This window comes from Aulonocara stuartgranti, assembly GCF_965226115.1.
Source record: "Aulonocara stuartgranti genome assembly, chromosome: 7".
Lineage (NCBI taxonomy): Eukaryota > Metazoa > Chordata > Actinopteri > Cichliformes > Cichlidae > Aulonocara > Aulonocara stuartgranti.
The window spans coordinates 54,945,063-54,969,672 of NC_138945.1; the positions used below are offsets into that span (position 1 = coordinate 54,945,063).

The following is a 24,610-nucleotide window of genomic DNA, read 5'->3' on the forward strand; positions in this document are numbered from 1 at the left end:
TGGAAGAAAAAACAATAATTAAAAGTGACTCTGATCCAAGAAGATGTCGTGTGAGCCGCACAGACCTATATCAGTGGCTCGAGCAGGCATGGGTCTCCTCCACTGAGTGACAAATTTGTAGGCGTCAAGACGAATCTCAATGATGTTGTTGAGCAGAGCGAGGAGAGGAGCCAGCGGGAAAGCTGCTACAAAGATGGTGGTGAAGCCAAACTGAAGAACTGCAGCGGAAAGAATCATTCGGATGTCAACACTGGCACGAAAAAAAAAAAATGCTGAGGTTTGAATAATAGCCTGCATTTGCATGGATTATTTCCTTCTCCAGAAAGTCAAAACACAATTCTTAGTAGGAGTGCATTTTTTACCCATTTCGAGATATTCATCCACAAGCCCATGGGCGTTCATCGGCTGCAGATTCCAGTCCTTGTCCCACTGAGGAAGCTGGGCCTTATTCTCTACATTCTGCCCTCCACCACCTCCTTTCTTCATCTTTCTACGAGACCACCAGTTCTGCAGCAGACTGAAAACATAGAGAGTAGCGATAAACCCTGGCAAAGCACTGTGCTCTGCAAGAACTGTTTTACTGAGCCACATGCGAGAGGATTTGATGTGCTTCTTCAGGAGAAAAATCTTTTCACATGCAAATGAGCTGAAAGAGGAAAAGCCATGCAGAAACTACATACGGCCTGTTAATTGCCATCACTTGAATTCACGTCATTAAGCTTCATGTCATTTCTAATAGTTCATAGACAAGAAGGCGTGCGATTATAATGAGGCACTTACGGATAACCGAGCTCCATGAAGTTGTTCCAGATTTGCTTGAAGAACATGATGACTCCCATTTGCAGACACAGATCAATCAAACACCCACTTGGGTGACACTGAGAAAAATAGATTTCAATGAAAAATAATAATAATACAAAAACCGTATCATTCATATTTCGTGCCTAATAATTCAGAGCTAGGAGCAAACTCTGGGACACACTTGATCCGATTCCATTTTTTTAATCATTAAAATTGAAAATCACAGTAATTATGTGGTGAGATTAATGGTTCACATGCAGGCGGATCATTAGAAAGATGAATTACTCGAAATTTCTAAATATATCCCAAAACAGAAGGCACTAATCAGCCCAGTCACTGCTGACATAATCACCTACTTACGTTTGATGGCTAATTGCACTCACCTCCTCCAATCTCCATCGACTAAAGAGTTTATTGTATTTTCCAGGCCTGCCAGCAAACCTGATCAAATTAAGACGGCCAACATTAGCTGTTGATTCAATCAATGTAATAATAATAATAATAATAAACTTAGAGTAGAAAAAAAAGACACTTAGAGGTGCTAATTATGTGCAACAATCCGTGACCTAGTTACACTTGTAGGCAGGGCAGCATTTTGTAACTGCTGAAAGATGAAACACCCAAAAAACACGATTTCCCCGGCTGAGGAGGGGAAGGGAAGGAGTCTTGGCTTGGTCATGACTGGGAGTTTGAAAGGAAACATCTTTGCACAATCCCTCATTAAAGTCGGTGTAAACAGTCACTGTAAAGTTTATGGCAGTTTGCCTACCTTCCAAGGAAGAAGGCGATATAAAACGTGGAGCTGTTTAAATTCACAAACTGGAACAGAAACATCTTCAGAGCAAAGCTGTTCTCCCACTCAGACTCCGTCCGTGGGTGCTCTAAAAGGGGAGGGACAGGGGTTTGTTAGGCAGATGGGTGAAGAGAATAAATAATGTTCAACCAGCTGGGAAGCCAAAGATAATGAAGGCATAAATGCATGAAACACTCACCTAAATTAGTCAGCAGATAGGCCACCTTTTCATACACCTGACAAAATGATAGTACACATCAGTGTCAACAGGAAAAGGTTGAGGAGGGTAATGATTATGAGAAACAGAGGAAGGCTGGAATGAAAAAAAAGTCTTAAATAAGTGCTGAGTGAAGTATTTATGGGATAGAAAATGCGAACGTGGGATGTAGGATGATGCTCGTCCGGGCACCCACCACATTGAGAGACATGATGATCATAAAGTTGATGCAGACACCGGTGCCAGAGGTGGCGAACTGCCAGTTCTTCTTCACAAAATACCAGTTAAAGGAAGCAAACTTCTCCATCGCAATAAGGCGGAAAACCACTACAGCAAACACTGCTGTCAGAACAAGGGAAATCTAAGCAGAGGTGATGGAGAGAAGACAAGCACAGCAGAAAGGATGAAGAACCAGTACGATTAACAGGGTGAAAAAAAGTTTTGAATTTATCCTATAAGGAAGAAGTGTGCCATAAATATGAAAAAACTGTAAGTTTAGAAACATTGAACTATTTAGATGATAGATAATCAGAAGCAACTTATATGTAAACAGGAGAAATTAGGCCATGAGAAAGGGCTAATACACCATTTCCTTTGAGTATGGTCTTTGTCCAGCAGGGGGAGATGTTACACCACTGCAAACGCATCACACTGTTCTAATAAAGATGGCACACAAAATAACTGTGAGCTTACACTGAGCCCGATTCCCAAAAAGACAGATTATTCAAAGGTTAAAGGGTTTACCATGAAGAATATTCCAGACACAGACACCATGAGCCGACTAAGCTTGTCTGAGAAAGGCTGGAAAGGCTCGGGCTTGCCGGAGATGGGGTTAACTCTCTCCATCCTGGAGTACTTGGCTTCAAACTGTGGCCTCAGCTCCTCCTGATTAACAACACATATTCCAGCATTGTCTACTGAACTGTAGCTCTCTTACAGCATGAACACCTTAAAACTGTGAGGTAATCATATATTTGAGCATATGTCTAACATACCTCTTCCTCCTCCCAATCAATAAGATCCCAGTCATAAGTCAGTTCTGCCCTTCTTCTTTTCCAGAACTCAAGGAATACAGTGGCTGCAGAAGTGATCATGAATCAATCACGTTATTGATCATTTTTGATGTATACACTATAGCACAGCTAACTGCAAAGAGGAAGAGGCCATGCAGAAGCAAACAGCACATCATAGTCAGATATCCTGGGTGAAACAGGCTGCAGTGATGTGCACGGCCCAAGATGGAGACTGATTACAGTCATCAGTTCACACTCACACTGTGGATGTCAAGTTAAAGGAGACTGGCAACAGCAAATAGACTTTTTCTTGTTCAGTGCACATCCTCAAACTGTGTCTTTGTCGAGCAAGATCCATTTTGGGTTGAGAGACTTCTAAAGTAAAGCTTTTTGTGGGATGACTTCAGACTGGAGGCATTGTTTCCTTTGTGTCAGGCTCTGTTGTGACTTGAGGTAAAAAACAACGTCGGAAATGATGTTCTTTTTCTGTCAAGGCTTTTTATGTTTTCCGCCTTGAAAATGTGACAAATGTGTAACAGAGAAACGGGGGCTTTTATAAACGTGCACACAAAGGAATCATTTACATAAATCCACATGTTGGAAGAATTTGGCTTCAAAGTCAGTAAAAAACTGAAACTTTATCATGTATGATGGAAAACACAATGTAATTCTATACATTAAGATGCACAATTTGCTGGATTAAGACGCAATTGTTGCAGTTTTACCTCTGTTAACATCACAGTGGATTTTAAATAAAATAACTAAGACTGAACTGCAGACTTTCAGTTTTAATTCAAGTAGTTTAACAAAAGTGTTGCACTAACTGTTTAGGAAATGTAAAATATTTTAGACAGATGTCTCCATTTTCAGAGGCTCAAAATTAATTCTACAAACTAATGTAATTTGAAATATAAGGACTGTTTTTATTATTTTGGTGAAAATCCTGTACACTCAACGACTGCATGAAGTCTAGAACCCATGGACATCACGCTGGGTTGAGATGGGTCTCTCTGTCGTCAGTTTTGCATTCAGCAACTGAAAAGCGCCTCGGCTGGGTTGAGATCATGTCACCTATTTCGCCATTGAAGAATATCCTATTTTTATAAGTATTTGGCTGACTCTAGGCAGAGAGTACAGCCCTGCACACTTCACAGTTCATCCTGCTACTTCTACCTGCAGTCAGATCATCATGAAACACCAGTGTCCCAGTTCCAATTGCAGCCATACATGCACATGCCATAGCACTGCCTCTAACATGTTTGACAGATGTGGTATGCTTCAGATCATGAATTGTTTCTCTCCAGCTGTATAATTTTCTGTTCCCATCATTCTGGTACAAATTCATCTTTCAGGTTTCACCTGTCCAAATATTGTTTCCAAACTGTGAAGGCTCTTTTTTAGATGTTTCCAAGTCTTTCGAGTCTAATCTGGCCTTCCTGATCTTGAGTGTAACTAGTGGTTTGCACTTGTTGTGGTTTGCACCTGTTGTAAACACTTTTATTTCCTTTTATGAAGGCATCTCTTGAGTGCAGATCTTGACAGTGATAGTCTTGCCTCGTTGACAGTATTCTTGGTTGGATGTTGAGAAGTTGTTTTTCTTAACTAAGGACAAAAAAAAGTCTGTCATCACTAGGAATGGGTACCGGTATCGGTTCTGACATAAACGGTAGTAAACAAACCGAAAAGCAGCGCACATTTCGGTGCTTTATTTCGGTGCTTTATTTCGGTGCTTTTCTTTCCTGAGCTGTGATACATTTTGGATTCTAGCCAATCATTTTACGTTTCCAATGATAGTAGGCGGGCCCAGGTACGTACGTTCTTTTAGAGCAGAGCTACAGAGTAAAAATGCCCAAGGCGAAGCGGTCAAAAGTCTGGCTGTACTTCACAGCAAAAGATGCAAACTCAGCAGCCTGCAACAAGTGCTTTAAGGTGATACTGTGCAAAGGAGGTAACTCCTCGAATCTGACGACGAACCTGGCGACCTATAGCCTTTTGTTAAAAGCCGAGAAATGCGCCGTATTTGATAGCTTGCTGCGAGACCTCACACCGTGCACATCTACTGCGGGTGTGGTGCCTGTTATCGGACCCGGAGTTTGCAACATCCCCCAAAAACCCGAAAAGGAGAGTCCTGGCCCCTAGCCCTGCCAGTGTAGCAGAAATGATGACGGATGATGATGGCAGCAGCAGCCGTTCTTCTCTGCGTGAGTAGCTTAATGTTGTTCGTGTGTAATTTACGTTGAGTACGCTAACCGCGTGATTACATTAATGCATGTAAGGTGAACTAGCAAACACCGTCGTAGTTACACGAGGCTGTCTTCTTGTTTGATGGCAGATACTCCCTTCACCCTGGCCAAAAAGGCTAAAATGACCAAAGGAAAAGTGAAAAACAGCTAAAAATGAGAGGTTTTTGGACAAAGTTTGTGTTTTTTCCATTGATTAAGCACTGCTTCCAGCCAAGAGTGATACCATAAATCCCCTATAGCTGCAGAAAAGGCTAACATTGTTATCTTTTTACAAAAAAAACAGCTGCACATGAGAGGTTTTTGGACCAATTTTGTGTTCTCCATTCTTTAAGCACCGGTTCGAGCACCGTTTAAGCACCGGCACCGTTTCAGAAGTACCGGTTTGGTACTGGTATCGGATAAAACCTAAATGATACCCATCCCTAGTCATCACAGCCTTTAGTAGTCTTCTGGGGTCTTTCTTGTTATTTTGGTGTTGCTGAGCTGACAACACCATCTGTTCAAGTATGTAAGATTGTTGATTTGGCTGCTCCTGAAGTTTTTATGTCTTTTCAGTCCTCCCTCACTTGCCCTGAAATCTCATCTCATATTTAAGAAAGACAAAATACAATATTTTCGAATGAATTTTGAAAATTATTTGTCATGAAAGAACAAGAAAACCGATCTTGTCCAGTTTATATTGTAAAAATGAGCGATGCTTAATTCAGTGCTTTTGTTAAACCCCTTGAATTGAAGCTGAACGTTGGCTCTTCAATCACATCTCGATTGTTTGATTTAGAAGCCACTGTGCTGTAGTGCAGAGGCAAAACTACACAAATTGTGTCTTTGTCCAAAATATTATTGACCTCACTGTAGCAGTGATACAGTTTGTGTATTAGTTTGCATTAGATATGCACACAATGTGGTTTTTATAACAGATTTCCAATAAAATATATAAATATGTGGTTGGTTCTTTGTAGCCTCACAATGGCTCTCATTTATCTATTAAAATGTTTTATCCTTGGGGATTTTTTTAAACCTCATGTGGTTTGTTTTGCTTTTTTTCCGGCACTGTTTTAACTCAAATTATTAAAAGCCTGCAGATTAATAAGTGATAAATCAAGCAAACAAAGCAACCAAACAAGTGATATATTTTCTGTGAACTTATTTAATGTAGAGTAAAATGAGAAAGACCAGAGGCAAAAAATGCACCAGAGTTTGAATCCTCAGTCAGAACAACTTTAGCCGCTCGTAAAGATGTTGAAGTTTAATATAGCTTGACCCACTTTTGTTTAAAGAGAGAGAAAAGCGGCCTTCTCTGATGCCTACATTCAATCCCTTGGGCTAACCAATTTTTCATGTCTATCTCACACACACTCACTAACACTAACTCCAGACTTTGAGTGCACTCACTCAGTGGTGCAGTGCTGCTAACTTTGGTCCAGATAGCCAAAAGCTTTTATGCAGGATTTGGAGCTACAGACCTCAGTTAGTGCAACTGTGTGGACATTCTTTGGCTTTTGAGCTCTCATTATCCTTCACTTAGTCCAAATAAAGAACAAATTGTGTCAATTGCTCCCTCTGGCACAAGTGATTATTTACCTCCTTGACAGATAGATGGATCTGGGCCAGCCGATGCACTCTAATGCTCACACTTCACGTTACAAAGTTATTATAGCTGTGGGAAACGTAGCTGCAATATATGAATATCACGGTGCAATTCTACAACCTTGACAGCCGAGTGATATTCTGCCCCTGGAGAAATCTTTAATTATCAAACTAATTACATCAGAACTGCACTGGAAGTACAAGTGTGGAGTCAGAGAAGGCGGACTGAGATTTACTTACTGAAAAACACATTACAGACTGACGATCTCTTGTTTGTCTTGTTTGTGTACTGCAGAGTGTCTTGTGGACTAAATTCTCAGTTGAAAAACTTAATACGTTTGGGAGAGATGAGTGGAAACACAAGCACTCGAGTATAAGTAGAATCAAATTCCAGTAGGGTTGGTATCAGGCAGAGAACAAAGCTTATGTGGAACAACAAGAAAAAGCCACCAACACAAACTGCTTCTACGCACCCCAAATAGCCATGAAGATAGCGAAGAATACAGTGCCACCGTTGTCAAACAGATAGGTCACCTAGAAGCACAAGCACACGGAGCGCTGCTCTTAAAAACACAAAAGTGAAACAGAATACATTATCAATATCCACAGCCCCAATTTTACCCAAAAAGATCTCCAGGCTCTCTGACAATCAACATTTTTGAGTTCAGGTCCCAACGCAGGAGATTTGTTAAAGAAATCATGGTTTTAAAATAGCATCAACTGCCTATAATAATGATCGTACAGCTACAGCTACCAACTGATTAGCTTAGCTTGGCATGCAGACTGGAAGCAGGTGGAAACAGCTCACTGGTTATTGTCAAGTGGGAATAAATCCACCTAATACTTACTAAAAAAAGACCTAATTTATTTAATCAACATTAAAAAAGTCAAATAAAATAATAAACCTAAGGTTTCACCTGAAGAACCAGGTTCACTGTGCCCCCGTTTCTAGTCTAGATACATGTCTGCTGGCATCTTTGTAACAGTTTTGAGAAACTCTAAGATCATGTAATGTTGTGCATATGGAGAAATACCAAAGCTGCACTGACCTTTGCATATACACAACTGTCACTCAGCGTCCAAGGCTCACAGTTTTCCTCACACATGGGACACATGATGGTAGTGTTGGCCTCGCAAATCTCTTTACTGGGGAGAGAGTAAACCAATAAATGCCATCATCAACCGACACGATGTTCGGACTTACATGGCATAGTTGTGTGAACTGACCTGATTTGGCTCGCGTCCATGGTTAAAAGACCATAGAGGAAGACAAAAACCCCAACCAGGGCAGCGGGGATTAACATGCCCGTGTACCAGCCCAACCACGCAAAGTACAGACCGATTTTCTCACCAAAGTATCGCCTGGGAGAGACACAAAAAAATAGAGTGGAGAAAATTCACCAATTAACTGTGACGACTTAATTAGACTTGACCGTGCCCGTTCAGCGTGGAGTTGTGGGCGTCAGTGGTGCACTGTGAGATGATCACAGCGGCTTAATGGATAGAAGGTTGAACGCTAAGGCTGGAAAATAATCGATGATCCCAGCAAGCTTAAGCAAGACATTTATTTCAAAACTGCTCTCGTAAAGATCCAATACAGTGTAAAACCAAAAAACCTCTCCAAAGTACTTACTAGAACCTCGAAAACCTAATGACTTTCACGCTGTCTGTCACCTGTTTAATGCATACAAAGCTGTGAATGTGAAAATGACAAGGTGTGCTTCAGAGACAGTCATCATTTCAACTCCCTCTTGACAAGAAAGTGAAAATAATATTTCCCTAAATATGAAACCATTCCTTGCCACTCTCATGTTCCTCGTAATAAGATGGATATGACAGACTTGACAGATGGTGATGAAATGCAGAGCTACCAAGGAAGCCAGAAACTAAAGCGAGTTCATCATCAGCTGTTAAAATAGCTCCATCACTTCAGAAATAACAGACGTGCTGCGATGTCAAGGAGTTGTAGATGAGACTGCTCCTCGTGAGAAATCTGTGATCGTGCAGACTTCAAACTCCATTTAAACAACATATCTTGACTGTGATCAAAGAAAGGATCGGCAACATAATCAGGACGCGGTATCTCGCGTACGACGCACACACGTACACAATGTATGTGTACGAAAACAGCTCGTGATTTGTGTCACCTGCTTCAAAGCTGATTACCTGATGAGATCCAGAGGCTGGTATTTGTACCACATCCCCCAGCGGGCCCAGCGCTCATACAGAAGATGCCTGTGGTTCTGGGCACCGTGCGTCTTGATTGAATGTCTGCTCTTGTAACCGCCCTGATGAGACAAGAGAAGAAGAGTCTAGACTAAAAATTTTTTTTATATCCTTCAGATATAATCAGCCGATAAGAAACACAAAACATACCAGATTTGAATTTTCACACTATCCCCTGCATTGTTGTTTTTTGTGATGTAGTGAAGTACTACCAAAGCTACTCCTATATTTGCTGCCTTTCATGGAAAGTCAGGTTCTCTCCACCTGCACCTCTGTGAAGGGCACCGGAAGTCTTTCACAGTGTAAAAATGATGTACAGTACTGTGTAATAATCTTGAGCCGCACCTCATTTCTTTACATTTCGATTCAGAGGTGCCAGACTTGCTCGTAATTTTGAAAGTGGTCTTGAGCAATTGTTTTCCAGGCTTTCTGAAGGTCGAAGGTTTTCTTTGTACATTATCTGCTTTTTCAAATATCTTCAGTCCAGTTTTCGTACCTGACTATTTTCAGAGGAATGTTTTGTTTGTTTTGTGTCTACATACAACAGCCAGTTAGCAAAGAACCAATTTCTTTAGGTCTCTTTGGTGAGCCACGTACTGTCCACAAAGGCCTCATCAAAATCAGTGTCAGTGTACAACACTTAGTGTCTACAGCTAATTGTAAACTGTGGCGGAGGCTCTGTCTTGGTTTGGGGCTGCATTTCAAAATTGATGGATTTATGAACTCAAAAAGTATCATCAGATTTGATCCACCATGCAATACCATACGGAAAGCATCTTATTGGCAGCAGCTTCATTTTTCAGCATGACAATAGTTTACATGACAACTGTGTAGGATCACCTTTACTGAAAACAAAACAAAAGGCAGACAACATTCAAAGAAGAGATTTGAATGTGATCTGAAAAAAAATCTGTAGCAATATTCCTGAAGATGGGACAGCACGGTGGCAAGGTGCTGCCTCACAGTGGGTAGGTGCTGAGTTTAATTCCACCATCAGGCCAACGTCTCTCTGTGTGGAGTTTGCATGTTCTCCCCGTGTTTGCGTGGGCTCTCTCTGGGTACTCCACCTTCCTCCCACATTCTCTTGTCCAAAGTCAAGACATGCAGTTAGTGGGGTTAGGTTGACTGGTAACTCTAAATTGCCCATAGCTGTGAGTGTGAATGGTTGTTTGTCTCTATTTGTTGACCCTGCGACAGATGGGTGACCTGTCCAGTGTGTACCCTGCCTCTTGCCCTAAGACAGCTTAAGGCAAGAGGCCCTTTTCAGCCCCCCCTGTGACCCTGAAAAGGATAACCAGAAGAGAATGGATATTCCTAAAGATGACTTTATGGAAAAGTCATCTTCAGATAGAAATTCTAAGAAAGTTTGACTAAGAGAGTTCAAACTTTGAAGTAAAGGTGGTTATGCCAAATACATATATATATGTATTTCTATGTATTATTGTGAGTACAAGAAAATAATTATTATAATATGATGTGTTAAATTTGTTTAGATCAGATGAATAGGGAAGGATTTGTTTGCGTTTTAGTTTGGCTTAGCTGTAGGCCTGAGAGTGTGTATTTGTTTAGAGAAAAAGGAATTTATGGACACTGGGGGTCTGCCTGCCATAAAAGGAGACAGGAAGCTACAGTTGGGGATTGCTGATGCTGATGCTTGTACCTTTAATAAAACTCATAATTGTTATAAACTTAGAAGTAGGTTTGTAGGAGACTCTCCACCTTATCTGTAAATGTAAGACAACAAGAGGCCAATGGCCCATCTGACCCATGCAGAGTGGGGGTCTCAGTGTTTGTAATATGTTAACTCTGTTTTCTATGTTGTGTAGAGGAATTTGGTGTAGCTTGGGTGAGATTACTTTTATGACCCCCAGGAAGTCACGTACGCAGAGACACACACACACACAGTGCTTAAACTGTTACACTCACACATCCACACGCACATTCACTCACGTGCACTCACATAGACATACAGGGTACACGCACACACAGGCACTCACGTGCTCGTGCATACACACAGACACAGAGTTTGCAGCACACCATGGGGGTTTTATGATGGGGTCACTTCTACAAAATTGTGTTTCACAGACAAAGGAGTGGAAGATCTGCAGAGGGACACCGGCCTTGCACGTCTTCCCTTCTAGAAGATGCATGCGTAAATGAAGATGAATAAAGATGAATAAAGGTTTTTGTGAAAATGACTACTGAGTCCGGTGCCGTCTCTGGATGCTTCGAGGAATAAAAAAGAACCGGGGTGAAACTGATTTTGTAACAATGTTTAAATAAAAATTAACTGCTTTTCACTTTCTTAGCAAAATTTAAAGAAGTGAGGGACTGAGCTCAAGATGTTTGCACAGCCTGTGCAAGCAATCTGAATTTAATTTTAGCCAAATCTGGGACTCGCGTCAGGGTTTGAATCCACCAGCCAGCCAGTCAGACAGCCAGGACATTTCTGTGTGTGTTTGCGTGTTCTACCTGGGCACACATTGGTTCTTTTCGGGTACTCCAGCTTCTTCCCAGAGTCCAAAGGATAAGTTAATTTCTGAATTAGCTTTTAGGTACAACCCTGAATTGGAACTGAACTGGAACTGAATTGGAGCCACAAGTTTAGGTTGTTTGCATTGATCATTCTCTCAGACACCTCAGTTGTAGAGCTCTGCATCGATAGTCTGACATCAAATGGTAAAATTGCAATTGTGAATATTCATGTAGTAAGTACAAGACCTGGCATGAGTATGCACAGTCTTATAGCAAGACTTCTGGATGAGGTGCATTACCTTGTGAGGAGCGAACTTGGAAGAGAATAGCAGCCAAATTTATATCAGGTATCTCATTTGCTCTTTATGGATTTGTAATCAAACCACGTAGTTTAAAGACTTTCTCTCTCTTTGAATGAATGAATCAATGCAAAAGGTCTCTGAATGCCTTTAAAAACTCTGCATGAATAAAAATGTGATTACTCATATTAGTAATTTGTGAGTCTCAACATCTTTTCAGTAGGAATTAAAATCATCTCACCTCATGTGGAGGAAATGCAGCCTCATACGTATTGTTGCCCAATAGCCGGTTGATTCCTACAGTGGAATAAAGAACAAGGATGCCACATTAAAAATTTAAACCCACTTGTAATTGAGAGACAAATCCACAGAGTGGCTCATTAAAACCGTTATTTCTGCAGGACAAAAGCGCAATTATTGTCATCCATTTACTGAAACACCAGACAGTGCGATAAGGTGGAGTATGGATTTGAAAAGGGTTGCTCCATCTTGTGACTGAGCTGATCTGATTTCTTGGAAAGTAAAGTGGTCAAAGCTATTAAAATATTAACGTGAAACCCATTCCAAGATGCTGAGGCCAAACTTTAATCAGCAAATAATGTTGGCAGTAGACAGAGAAGATGCTGAGATAAAAAGAAAAAAAGAAAACCAATTGCCCAGAAGGAGAAGAGAGGAGAGATCAGACACAAATTAGACTGTACCACTTTTGCATCGGCAGCTCCCCCTATCACTCTGAAATCAAATTAACAGAAACTGACGTTTTCCCTTTTAAAATAAATGTAGGCTCCGTTCCTTTCTCAGTGGATAAATTGTCCTAAATGGATCATTAAGATGGTTATACGGAATGGCATTTGTGCGATGCTGCGGGAAACATTGTTCTGAACGTGAGGAGAAAGCACGGTGATTTACCCATCTTTGATTTTCCGTCCTCATACTTGGTGCGCTGCAGGACATGATGGACTATTCTACTTCTGGTAGAATTGGAGAAGAAGGTCTCTCTGTTGTTGATCGTGAAGCTGGGAGGAAATAACGGCACACTCCTTCAGTTATTCATAAAGCAACAGTGTATCAATATCACTCAGCAGAGGCCTTTAATGAGAGCTGAGTCGATAACGATGGGAGGTTATTAAAACACAATTTATGGTGCAAAGCTTGTATTCATCCCAACATTATTATCCCCTTTCCCCTTAAAAAAACGGCCCAGGCTGACAAGCTAAGGGAAAGTGGAAATGATTCACTGATAGACGAGATTAGATGATGCCTTTCATCACAGGGAAGTGTTGAAAATATGGAACAGCAAGCAAGTTATTTCACGCACATCTGCTGCTGTATTTCAATTTCTTATTTATGATCAACTTGTCTTTATCATCATGGCTCCCAAGTTCAAATGCAAAACTATAAAATATACAAGACTTTAAAGTGCAAACTTCATCGCGTGGTTTCTAAATTCCACATTAAGACTTCAGGACGTGAGTGGAAGTGATGGTTAAAAAGAGGGGTGGGGGGGCTAGGAATGCTGTTGCCCGGTAAAAACACTGTGATCCTGTTTGTGTGTCCTGGCATGCACGAGTGTGTATACATCCTCCTTACTGATGCATGCGTGCTCTGCTGAAGGGAGCTGTGTAGCAGTCGGTTTCCTCCAGGTCAGGCAAGGCCTCTTTGTCCAGCTTCATGGGATTTCTGGGAAGCCAGCTTTTGATTTGGCGACATCTCAGATGAAACCTGCTGCACAGGCGCACGCAGAGAAACGAGATTAACAGCACAGATTAAATGAAGATTGTTTACTTTGGTATGAGACGGAGTTCCCTGACCCTTTTCTCCTGACCTACCATGACGACTTCGCGCTAGCACAAAAAAGCATGTTTGCACACACATGTACATGCATTGCTGGACAGCACGTCTGATTATCTTTTTTCATTCTCATTTCCATGACCCGTGAGCCCGAGAGAGACTGATCCAGGATAACAGCTAGCTTAATCCAAATCATAGCATCACTATATTTTTGCTTATGCTAACAAACACCTACCCAAGTCAATTGAAAAAGGAAAGTTTTTGTTGAACTCCATGCGGTCTCTATACACACAAACTTTTTTTTTTATTGTTTATTTCATGCCAAATGTTTTCATTTGGTGAAAGGTGTAGGCCATTACATTTTACAGCGTCCACAACCCCCTTTAGCAGCAATAACGTGAAGCAATCATTTTCTATATGACTTTATAAGTGTCTCACTTATAAAGAATTTTAACCTACTCTTCTTTAAAACGTTACTTTACTTCATTGAGGTTTGCATGCAGCTAAAGCATTTCAGTTTGGTTGAGCTCTGAACTTTGGGTCATTGCAGCTCCTTGATTGTTTTCTTTTTCAGCAATTCTGTTGTAGCTTTGCTGCTGTGCTTGGCATCATTGTCTTGGTGTATGACCCAGTTTCAGGCCAAGCTTTAGCTGTTGGGCAGATGGCCTAACATTTGACTCTATAATACACTGATATACAGCGGAGCTCATACTCGACTAAATGACTAAGCTGCCCAGGTCCTGTGGCTGCAAAACAAGCCCAAATCAACTGTTCCACTGTGTATTATGCCAAACATCTCCAATGTGGTCCAAAGGACACTGCAAATCTAAGCTGGGCTGTCAGAGAGATGAGGTTTTCCTGGGTATCTAATTGCAGACATCTGGCACCAACTTAGCCTCTGAATTCCTATATAAGTAGTAAGTAGTAGGGCGATCGTGGCTCAAGAGTTGGGAGTTTGCCTTGTAATCGGAAGGTTGCCGGTTCGAGCCCCGGCTCGGACAGTCTCGGTCGTTGTGTCCTTGGGCAAGACACTTCACCTACCGCCTACTGGTGTTGGCCAGAAGGGCCGATGGCGCGATATGGCAGCCTGACTTCTGTCAGTCTGCCCCAGGGCAACTGTAGCTTGCCTCTACCAGTGTGTGAATGTGTGTGTGTGAATGGGTGAATGACTGGGTGTGTAAAGTGCTTTGGGGTCCCTAGGGGGGGGACTAGTAAAAGCGCTATACAAATACAGGCCATTTAAATGTGCACTAGTGTCTATCTGTATGACTGTGCCATATATACATATATTCACCATTCAGGAATAACCAAATGTATAGTATTACGTTAGCACTGAACCCAGTTCCAAGTATGGTCATTTGTGGCGCCCAAAAAAAGAGAGTTTAAAACAGAATTTAACAAACTGGGTGATACTGTTGGATATCTTTTATATCCTGTCTGAGTTTTACATTGCACACTATCTAATTTTAGGACATTAACTTGTCATAAAAAAAAATACAGTGAAGCATTAATTTTCAGATATTTAGTCAATAACAAGTTAACTGAATTATCATTTTCATCAATGCAAAGAGTACATTTGAAGATATTTCAAAGTATAAAAAGGTGAAAATCTCAGAGCTGCTGCCGATGCCTTGGTCTGTATAAATGTAAAAATTTGCATATAAAATTTAACTGTAGTCGACTCACAATTATAAAGAAATTTAAGTTAAAATCTAATAAATTGAAACCTAATGGTGATGACATAAGTAGTAAGAAGCTGCAAAAAGAAACAGATGTAAGGATCTAAGGGTAGAGAGGACATCACAGTTTTTGATACCGGGCTTTATTAATAAAATGTATCTGACTTTAATATCAGTCCCAGCAGGAATTATCCTCAGGCAGCCATCAGTTTCTGTACAAAATGTCCTGACAATCCTTCAGTCTGGACAAGTGTTTGATCAGCCTTCAGACAGACACTCTTTCAGTGACTCTGCTATGCAACTAAAAATCTGCTCGCTTGGCAATGCATCCTTCTCCAGATTTGTTGGAGAGGCCTCCAGTAATTTGTGAGGCTGCTGTTCTTGTATGCATTAAATAAATACAAATAGCAATTCTGCTGCAAAACGTACTTGCTGACAGATAGTGTTTAATGTGTTGTTATGAAGGCTCCAGGTACTGTATGTAAAGATACTGATATCAAACCAACAAGCAGTCGCCACAGCCCATTTGTTCGGCATTACAGAAATGTGAGTTAGAGACAAACCATTAGTTAACACATAAAGCTCATTTACTGCTCGGGTAGATTTTTCTTTTAAGAACAACAGCTTAGCGAAAGCCTGCAGGAGCGCTGAGGAAAACATAATGATCCTCATTCTTCACAATGACTAAGATCGCTCTCACACAAGATTTAATTTAGTTCCCTGAAGTGCTTTGTTCTCAGTTGGACAGGTGGGCGAGTGATTCTTGTCTGTCCGTGTGATATTGTCTGATTTTTGTGCGTGCGGTTAGTGTGTATACACGGTATGTGAAAGCGTAACAAAACAAGCCTGCAGTTATCAGAGTACGGTCAACCTCTTTAATTTTCTACTGACTACAGTCTGTCCATCATGTGTCATTGTGTTAGTTTATGGCTACAACGCAGTCGGCATTTAAGTAGAATAAAACACTAAAGCGGGCACTTATACTGCAGTTAGTGTGTCAGGTCCACTTAGCCTTGTTCAGCTATGCTAATAAGCTGTGTTCAAAACAGCAAAACAACAGCAACGACAACACTCCCAGCATGTTCATAGTTTAATGGATTGAAGCGAACAGTCCTCCACCACCAGCAGTATCACACTTCACTAAATGTTACCTTTACAGAGCTTAACAAAGGCCCTTTCATAGCTCAGACATTAAGTGTCCACTTTGCTGTTGCTCAAGTATCATTTTAGTTCTTTCTCATCAAGTGAGTAAAGCCATTGAAAAAATAGCTTTCAAATTTTATGCATTTCTCCATAATGTTAAATAATTATAACAAATAAGCCATGACTAAAGTTATCAAACATTTTGCTGCATGAGTGAGTATATATTTTAAAGGAAATATTGTAAATCAATATATTTGACCATCAGTTGAGAATCATTTGCATTTAATGAAAACTATGGCTGTGCACGACTCATTCACGAGTGATTAACCACATACTGATGATCTATCCAGCAATTTGATGCGACCTTTACATGACTGGGAAAATAAGTTTGGTGTACAAAAATCTAAGAACCAGGTGTTTTGATTTTTAGTATGGTGGTTTTTAAAACAGTGTTCTACCACATTTTCTTTCAGTTTCTGGTTATTTCTGTCTGCTTTCCAGTGAGAAGAGGAAATGGAAATTTGGAGTTCTTCAAAGAACTTGGACAACACTTGAACACCACATCAAAGCGCAAATGCGGCTCTCTAAAAATAGCATGCAAATAAGTCTGTGGGGCTCCATTTTATCTTTTATGAAGAGTATTTTATAGAAAAGCAGTCAGAACTGGGTGAGCTGCTTTACTGGACCTTTAAAAACGTGCTGTATCGTAAACTCATTATTTTTTAAATAAATAAAAAAGGCCATGTATTTGGAAAACCCTGAAAAATTAAGTACCGCACTTAATCAGTTAAGAATAGTAGTTGATATTGTTAATTATTGTTAAAAGCTTTCCTTTTCAATTATTTATTGCAACTCATCTTTACTGCATACCTTCCAACTTTAAAATTCCAATGTTTATAAATACTCTATATGTACAGTACACTCAACTTTCACATACTTTATCACTATGAGGGCTGCAAAAGGACAAAAACAGGCTTACTCAATCTTCCACCGTCTCTGTTCCTCACAGACTCATAAATTCAGTCCATCATCCAACTTACTACTGAATCCCCCAGACACACCTATGCCTATGGATTTGATTAGAGACACAGATGTATTCAGAGTAAATTATTCCTTAAATCGACTTACCTGCCCAAGGTTTTGCTCTTCCAGTCTGTAAAGTAGCATTTTTTTCTTTAATAACAGACAAGAATATAGGTTAGAAAGACTGTGTAAAGTTGCTTGTGGCTTAAAAAACAACAACAAAAAGATCTACTTTTATGTTTTTTCAGAGTTAAAAGGTTCATTCTTTATTTACCTGAAAGGCATTCGGATATTCATCTGCTCAGCGTACTTGCAAAGCGTGTCCCAGGTAGCATGGATCTTCACAAACATGATGTCGTTGTTCGTCAAGGAAGGCTTTCGAAACAAAAAAGGAGTGCAGGGAACTGAGAACAAGGGAGATTTAAGTAAATAATAAAGCAACTAAAAGTCTCCCAGGTATATTTACCTCTTTCTCCAGCATCAGACCTTCAGCTCGTAAATTCTTCTCAAACGTGCACCTCTTCTCCACCTGTGGACTCGACTTCTTATAAACCAGGATGTAGTCGATGCGCTTTTTACCATCTCGGAAAAAGAGCCCGGATGAATCCGTTGGTTTCTTTCTCTGGAACAACAAAGTTTTATCCAACACAAAGGACTGCTTCTCAGTGTGCTAATGCCAAAATAACTTGGAACATCATCAGTTTACATTTTGTGATGATTCAGGTGGATCAGTGAAAGTGTGTTACCTGAACTGAATCTGTGCGGGCCTCTAATTTAGCACGGGTGACAGGCTTTTGCAGCAGAAATGACTCGTCTGCCCTCGTTTCACACGTACTCACTTCAGACTCCTCCACAAAGTGATCCTTGCCATCCTCTGCTGCACACAAGTCACAGCAGGACCAATAAAAACACTACTGAACTGGTAAGAAACAACTAAGAGTACCTGAAGTGCAATAGGTCTTTGTTCTTGCTAAAGTCAATATTCTCCCTAATCTGGCTGCCAACGCTGACATTAGATTTTTATTTCGCTAAGAGCTAACTTATTTAAACGTGGGTGTCAGGTTGAAAACGGCACCTTGATGCAATTTAACAGATCCGAGCACCGACGTTTAAAAAGCCCCAATCTTATTTCCTGCCTTGATATGTGCAAACCAAATAACATTTTGTCCAGCCCACACAATATAAACAGTAAATATTGTGCCATAAATTCATTTTCTAAATGTCCCAGCATTGCTTTTTTTTTTTGCCTTGCTGATTATTCCTCTGCAGCAAAATGTGTGTTAGCTTTTCAGCTCACCATTTTATGAGGGCAAATGTATTTGCTGTGCAAAACAAAATGATTTATTAGTCTCAAGAAATACTTGTTGTGTGGGTTGTTATGACACAATCTAAACTTCATAATACAAGCTCTGTAATTGCGTGACATGGGAGATGAGGCATTTCACAGCACAGCACAGCACAAGTTATACTTTCTCAGGTACATGTGACAGCTCATTAGCTAATTTCTTCAGGCAGCTGTATCTTTACCTCCTTATCAGTGTAGTGTATTGTTTGATACTGATGTGCAGAAACCAAGTATAAGAAATCCATATTAAGAGAAGCAATGCTGCTGTATGGGTTCTACTTATTTTTCTGTAGCTAACCTTGCTCCTGTGACCTGGAGTTTTCGTCTGGATTTTTAGAGCGATCAGAATGAGCCAAAACTTCAGTGTTTGGAAAAAAAAAAAGAAGCATAGGGTTCATTTATACCTGCTGTGGCTAACAACCTCCACGTTTTCAGCTCACCTTCACATGTGTCAGATGTCGAATGCAGGGAGGTTATGGAAGGAAATATCTGTTCCCCAGCACAAACAGGATGAAACTATAATAGTATTAAAGCATTTCTTCCCAAGTCTACAAATCTAGTCCAGAAAGAGGAGCTAAATTGACAACCTTCTTTACACCTACTGGTGTACACAGTTTGTATACAGTTTGTTTTAATTCTCTATTTATACTCACTTTATTAGGTACACCCGCTCAACTGCTTGTTAATGAAGTGGGGCAGGTGTAGAGTGTGCCTTCTGCTGAAGTTCAAACCAAATAACAGAGGGAGGAAAGGTGATTTGAATGTGGCATGGTTGTTGGTGCCAGACAAGGTGGGTTGAGTATTTCACAAAAAGCTGATCTAATGGGATTTTCACATACAGTTGTCTCCAGGGTTTACAGAAAATGGACCGAAAGAGAGAAAATATTTAGTGAGCAGCAGTTCTCTGGGTGGTGATGACAGAAGAGAATAGCCAGACTGTTTTGAGCTAACAGGAAGGCAACAATACCTGACATAGCCACTCGTTACAATCAATGTATGCAGAACATCTCTGAACACAGAGAAGCAGATGGACAACACAGAAAGTCACTGTTGTCAGCTAACAACAGGGAACCAAGGATATAGCTTGCACAGCCTCACCAAACGTGCACAAGAGAAGACTCGAACAACATTGCTTGATTTGATGAGTTTCAATTTCTGCAGGAGTGTTGGGAAGGTAGGCTCTGAATTTATCATAAACAACATGAAAGCATGGATCCATTCTGCCTTAAATCAGGAGTTCACGCTCATGGTGGCATAATTTTGTGGCACACTTTAGGCTCCCTTAGTACCGACTGAGCATTGTTTAACCACCACAGCCTGCCCTTTATGACCACAGTGGATAATGCTTCCACCAGGACAACACATCATGTCACAAAACTCAAACTGGTACAACGAGTTCACTGTGCTCAAAACGCCCCCACAATCACCAGATCTCAATCTAATAGATCACCTTGGGGATGTGTTGGATGTTTCCAGCACCTTTATGAATATACGCAATAATGAATTAAGGAAGCTCTGAAGGAAAAAGGGGGTCCACACTCAGTACTTTGTAAGATGTACCTAACAAAGCAGCTAGTTTAAAGTTTCCCCACAATTAAAGTTAATATTTGTAGTTTTTTTATCATTTAGAAATAAAAGTATTGTGCTGAAAAATGACTGACGTCTGGCTAATATTTGGTAGTAAAACAAATCCAAAAGGAGACGAGATGTCCAATTACACTGTGAAACTAATATGAATATTTGAAGCTGATCAGTTGCGATGATTCATGAAGAGGCTCAGAAGTAAAAAGCGAGCGGATTTATCTATTTTATTTCACATCTGGAAAAAATATCATTATAATACAGATGAGCAGAAATACTTGCTACTTAATGTGATGTTAACTGTCAAAACCTTTTTATCTTTAAGGGGGACCGGTTATGTTTCTCCCTGTTTTCTGTCAGGTGTACTGTTACAGGGGGAAGAGAGGTAAAATAGCTTCTTTCTGTGAGTGTATTAACTGAGGTGTTGCACCAAGAACCAGTCTGAGATAAGTAAGGATTACTTTGGACTGTTAATAATGTGGAGTAGAGTCAAACAATAGACTTAATGTAGAAAAGCCAGTGTGTTAGTGTGAACTACATTACCCAGTGGCCTCTGGGCAGCGATGGGATTCATGGGATTTCTGAGCTAGATGGTCTTCGTTCGTTCCTGGGCTAACAATTGAGGAGAGAGCTGCTGGGAAGGAAAGCAAATAGCCCATCCTGTATTTGTTGGGGATGGTGTGCGTCACATAAACAAACCACACCATATTACCCCCCCACATCCTCCTACTGTATGCCATACCTCCCTGTACCATCCATCTGACCACCAATAAACTCCACCTGCGGTAATCTAATCCCTGGATGTCAGCCTCTCCTTCTGACCGAGGATAGTTACTATTGCAGCACCACCCAGCATTAAACTGACGTACACCATTCTGTACAAAGTGGATAGCCCGCCTTCTCCAGTTTTCATAGCCGACGCTCATTGGCCCTCAGAAGAGCCATGACAGCTTCTTGAGGTGCCTTCACCTGAGGAAACTCCGTGCGGCGAAGCAAGGGAGTAGCATATCGGTGGACTCCCTCTACCTGTACGCGGACTGTCCTTGATTCAAGAATGTCGATTGCCTGCTGGTCCTCCTTTGACCTGGTGGCCTCCTTTTCATTCCTAAACGGGAGGACGTCAAGCTGCCATAGCCTCTAAACATCTTTGGAGAGCTCTGAAGTCTGTGGGATGAATGATGAGTGCAAGCATGCCTGTCCAGCCGCTGGATGAGGAAGACTCTTGGCAGGTCCCTGCAGCATCAACCCCAGCTCTGTGCAGACTGCTACTGTCCCTCCAGGTGGTCCACGAATCACCGGGTATACTGGAGTGATAAGGTGCGGGTGATCTGATCCAATCAGGATCATAGGTTTCACCTTGCTGAAACCTGTGAAGGGAAGTCTTTGTAGATGACTGTACTTCCTTTTGAGTGTTTCCACTGGGCTAGATTGCTCCGCCCGAACCAGTTGTTTTGTTGTGAATGCATTTAGTATTTGATGCCTCACCTTCGGCTTAGCTTTAGTGGACACCTCCAACGATATGCTTCCCCCATCCAGCTGCAGGACATCCTGTCTGATGGTTCGGAGGGCCAGAGCCTCGTCTGTTGGGGCTAGGCCGAGGAACTTCACAGCAGCAGGCAATATTATGGTTCTCTCTGAACCGTCATCCAGCACAGCATAGGTGTCCATGGTTTTCTTCCCATTGTGGAGTTGAACTCTTACCACCTTCAACATCACTCTCCCAGAGTGACTGGGATGGTCAACATAGATGACACTGGATGCTGTGCACATGGTCAGGATACTGAGGTTCTGCTCTTTAGCCTTGGCGAGGCTATGTAATACAAGGAGGTGTTGCTCACCACAGGTGCTACAGGGTTTCTTGAGCGTGCAGTTGTCAGCAGAATGGTTCCGGCCACACCTCCAACATTTATTCTTATCTTTGATCCAGTCCAAACCGCAGCCACATCCAGCCGGGAGAACTCATTACATCTACTCCAGTAATGCTCTGTCCCTTCACAGAAAGGGTAGTAAGGCTTGAAACGTTCTCTTTTCTTCTGCATCGCAACAGCCTTTGGACCTGGATGGGCCACAGCAGGTGGTTTGGTGGCTGTGGTTTCAGGTCCATAATAAACAGAGGCCAACTTGGGTTTGCACAGGATATCGCTGAGTTCACTCTGTACCAGTTGTCTTGGCTGACCATACTTCTGCTCAAGAGCCCTCATTGCACTAGTATATGGAGTTGGGTCATGGATGTAGCGTTTAGTCACTTGGAATGCACTTGGGAACTTCAAGTGATCTAGCAAGATCTGATACTTATAATCCTCGGACAAGTGCTTGTGAGGCCCAAGAACACTATCCAGTCCTTTCTTCAGTAAGGCAAAGTCACTCTCCTTCCCAGAACTGAAAACAGTGAGCTTGGGCTTAGGGAGGCCATAGAATGATGCAATCAACATTTCCAACATACTGGGTTCTGAACTCACGTGGTTTGCTGCTGGGGGCATACCTGGCTGAGGTCTAAGCTCCTGTGCAGATAGCACAGGCTGGAATGAAGCATATCGAGGCTGTTGAGGCAGAGGGCAAAGTGGGGGGATCCATGGCTCGAAACCCCGAGTGAAATCCTCCTTTGCAGTAGAAGGTTGCATAGTGGCTGGCTCAGCCACTAAGGGAGGGTCTGGTTGAGGTGTCTGCGATGGCACAGGAGGCCCAGACATCTGTATTGCTAGTGGAGCTACAGTGCTGGCTACAGCAGGTGGAGCAGGAGTTGCTGGATGCACTGGTGTGAGAAGATAGTAAGGACATGGCGAAGTGAATCTCGGGGCAGACGCTGATCTATCCATAGAGAGCACTGTGGGTGGCCCAACGTGTGCAGTGGAAGTGCCAGGGACTGGGGCTAAAGGAGCTGACATCACACGGATGGGCTCTGTAATTCTCTCCCCCTCCTGAATTGATTCGGGCTCCCTGGCTGTAGGATTTGGTGTAGAGACAGCTGAAGCCATTGGTTCCACCTCCATTAATATCCCCTTTGGCACTGGAGAGGTGAGCCGCTCAAGTCGCTGCACACGTTTGTTAAGGTCGCGGGACTCTGCTACAGTCACTTGCAGAGATCGCATCTGATGCTGGATATTAATCAGACAATCCTCCATTCTTCGCCATCTTATCTCCTCCACATCCGGCCTCCTTGTGTAGTGGGAGTCTGACGGTGCCATCATAACCTCCTCTGTTAGATTGGGTGACAGCCTTGGCCCACGGATATGGTAGGACAACTCATAGTCCACCAGATGTCCAGGGATTCGATGGATCCTGGTAGGACTGGGACTTCGTGCATCATCCTGCTCTCTGGAGGCAGCCATGTCATGCAGGTGCGCCATATCCGGCTCGAAGGACCAAAGTGGCTCACCACAGGTGCTGCAGGGTTTCTTGAGCGTGCAGTTGTCACCATTCTGTACACGTAAGGAGGTGGAATAATGAGCAGAATGTGTCCCTTTAAGGTGAAGTGTGATCTAATTGTCTTTATATAATGTGGGCACTGTTCAAGTTCTCATTCAAATAAAAATTGTGTGGATTTTTATGCCTGTAGTTCCTGTTTCAAGGTGCGATAAAATGATAACAATAGCAGTAAAATATAACCCGCTGTACATTTTCAGTTCTCTAGCAGTTTGTCTTCCAGCTTGAGAACCACTGAAAAACATCTGTCACTTTCCACAGGTGGGAAACTGTTGATGGATGATCTTCCTTGTTTACCAGCTCCTGCTTTTTGCTCTGTCTACACTCTCTCCTTCTGTCTGCACTCTGAGCCAAAAAGGAAAAAAAAAAATTCAGACCTGCTCCTCACACGAAGAGACGGTTTACACCAGAATAGAAACACCTCGTGCAGACAGTGTGTAATTCTTATATCAAGTCCCACTTTTGCACACTGCACTCCGCACCAAAATAACAAGTATGCAGACAAAGGGCATTTCAAGGTCAGGAAAATACCAATATGCTGAAGTGCTGCATGCACTAGTTTTCATGCTGTGAAAAAAATAGCACTCTCACCGTCTGTGGCCTCTAAATATTCTTGAAGCTGTTAATGAGACCGAGTAATTTTCGTCTCCAGCAGGCACATCCGTGGTACTGGCCCATAACAATAATATACTGTATTTATATTACCAGCGTTTTCCCATGCTATCGCATTCCCTCGGAACGTGCTCCCAGCAGCTGCGACTTTGCGCAGTGTTTTCTAAATCCCCTGCAGCATTAACACAATCTGTTCCATCAATATTACACACAAACCTTAAGTACCACCATCAATATAAAAATCCGTGTAGTGACCAGCTCAATTCCTGTTGAACCTAAAGTTCAATACAATCAGTCCACAGGACAGAGAAAATAATTAAACATGCCATTCAGACAATGAAAGGCGATAATGGTGAAAA

The 24,610-nt window shown here is 41.8% G+C and overlaps 1 protein-coding gene across 5 annotated transcripts in view; it reads right to left on the reverse strand.

Moving 5' to 3' along the window:
* The window catches only part of ano3 (anoctamin 3), a 50,110-nt gene that overhangs the window by 5,329 nt on the left and 20,171 nt on the right, over positions 1 to 24,610 (reverse strand). For 2 of the 5 annotated variants that reach the window (XM_082542508.1, XM_082542504.1), the window contains exons 3-22: positions 18,037 to 18,167; positions 17,757 to 17,912; positions 17,565 to 17,665; positions 17,396 to 17,440; positions 13,245 to 13,379; positions 12,564 to 12,670; positions 11,896 to 11,951; positions 8,821 to 8,942; positions 7,882 to 8,016; positions 7,704 to 7,800; positions 7,128 to 7,188; positions 2,807 to 2,889; positions 2,556 to 2,696; positions 2,008 to 2,172; positions 1,794 to 1,830; positions 1,571 to 1,682; positions 1,185 to 1,242; positions 781 to 878; positions 363 to 517; positions 66 to 218 (exon numbers count right to left, since the gene is read on the reverse strand). In XM_082542508.1, coding sequence (XP_082398634.1) covers positions 66 to 218; positions 363 to 517; positions 781 to 878; positions 1,185 to 1,242; positions 1,571 to 1,682; positions 1,794 to 1,830; positions 2,008 to 2,172; positions 2,556 to 2,696; positions 2,807 to 2,889; positions 7,128 to 7,188; positions 7,704 to 7,800; positions 7,882 to 8,016; positions 8,821 to 8,942; positions 11,896 to 11,951; positions 12,564 to 12,670; positions 13,245 to 13,379; positions 17,396 to 17,440; positions 17,565 to 17,665; positions 17,757 to 17,912; positions 18,037 to 18,167 — 2,148 coding nt within the window. The remainder of the gene's footprint in view (positions 1 to 65; positions 219 to 362; positions 518 to 780; positions 879 to 1,184; positions 1,243 to 1,570; positions 1,683 to 1,793; positions 1,831 to 2,007; positions 2,173 to 2,555; positions 2,697 to 2,806; positions 2,890 to 7,127; positions 7,189 to 7,703; positions 7,801 to 7,881; positions 8,017 to 8,820; positions 8,943 to 11,895; positions 11,952 to 12,563; positions 12,671 to 13,244; positions 13,380 to 17,395; positions 17,441 to 17,564; positions 17,666 to 17,756; positions 17,913 to 18,036; positions 18,168 to 24,610) is intronic. The other 3 variants (XM_082542506.1, XM_082542505.1, XM_082542507.1) reach the window with 3 other exon arrangements.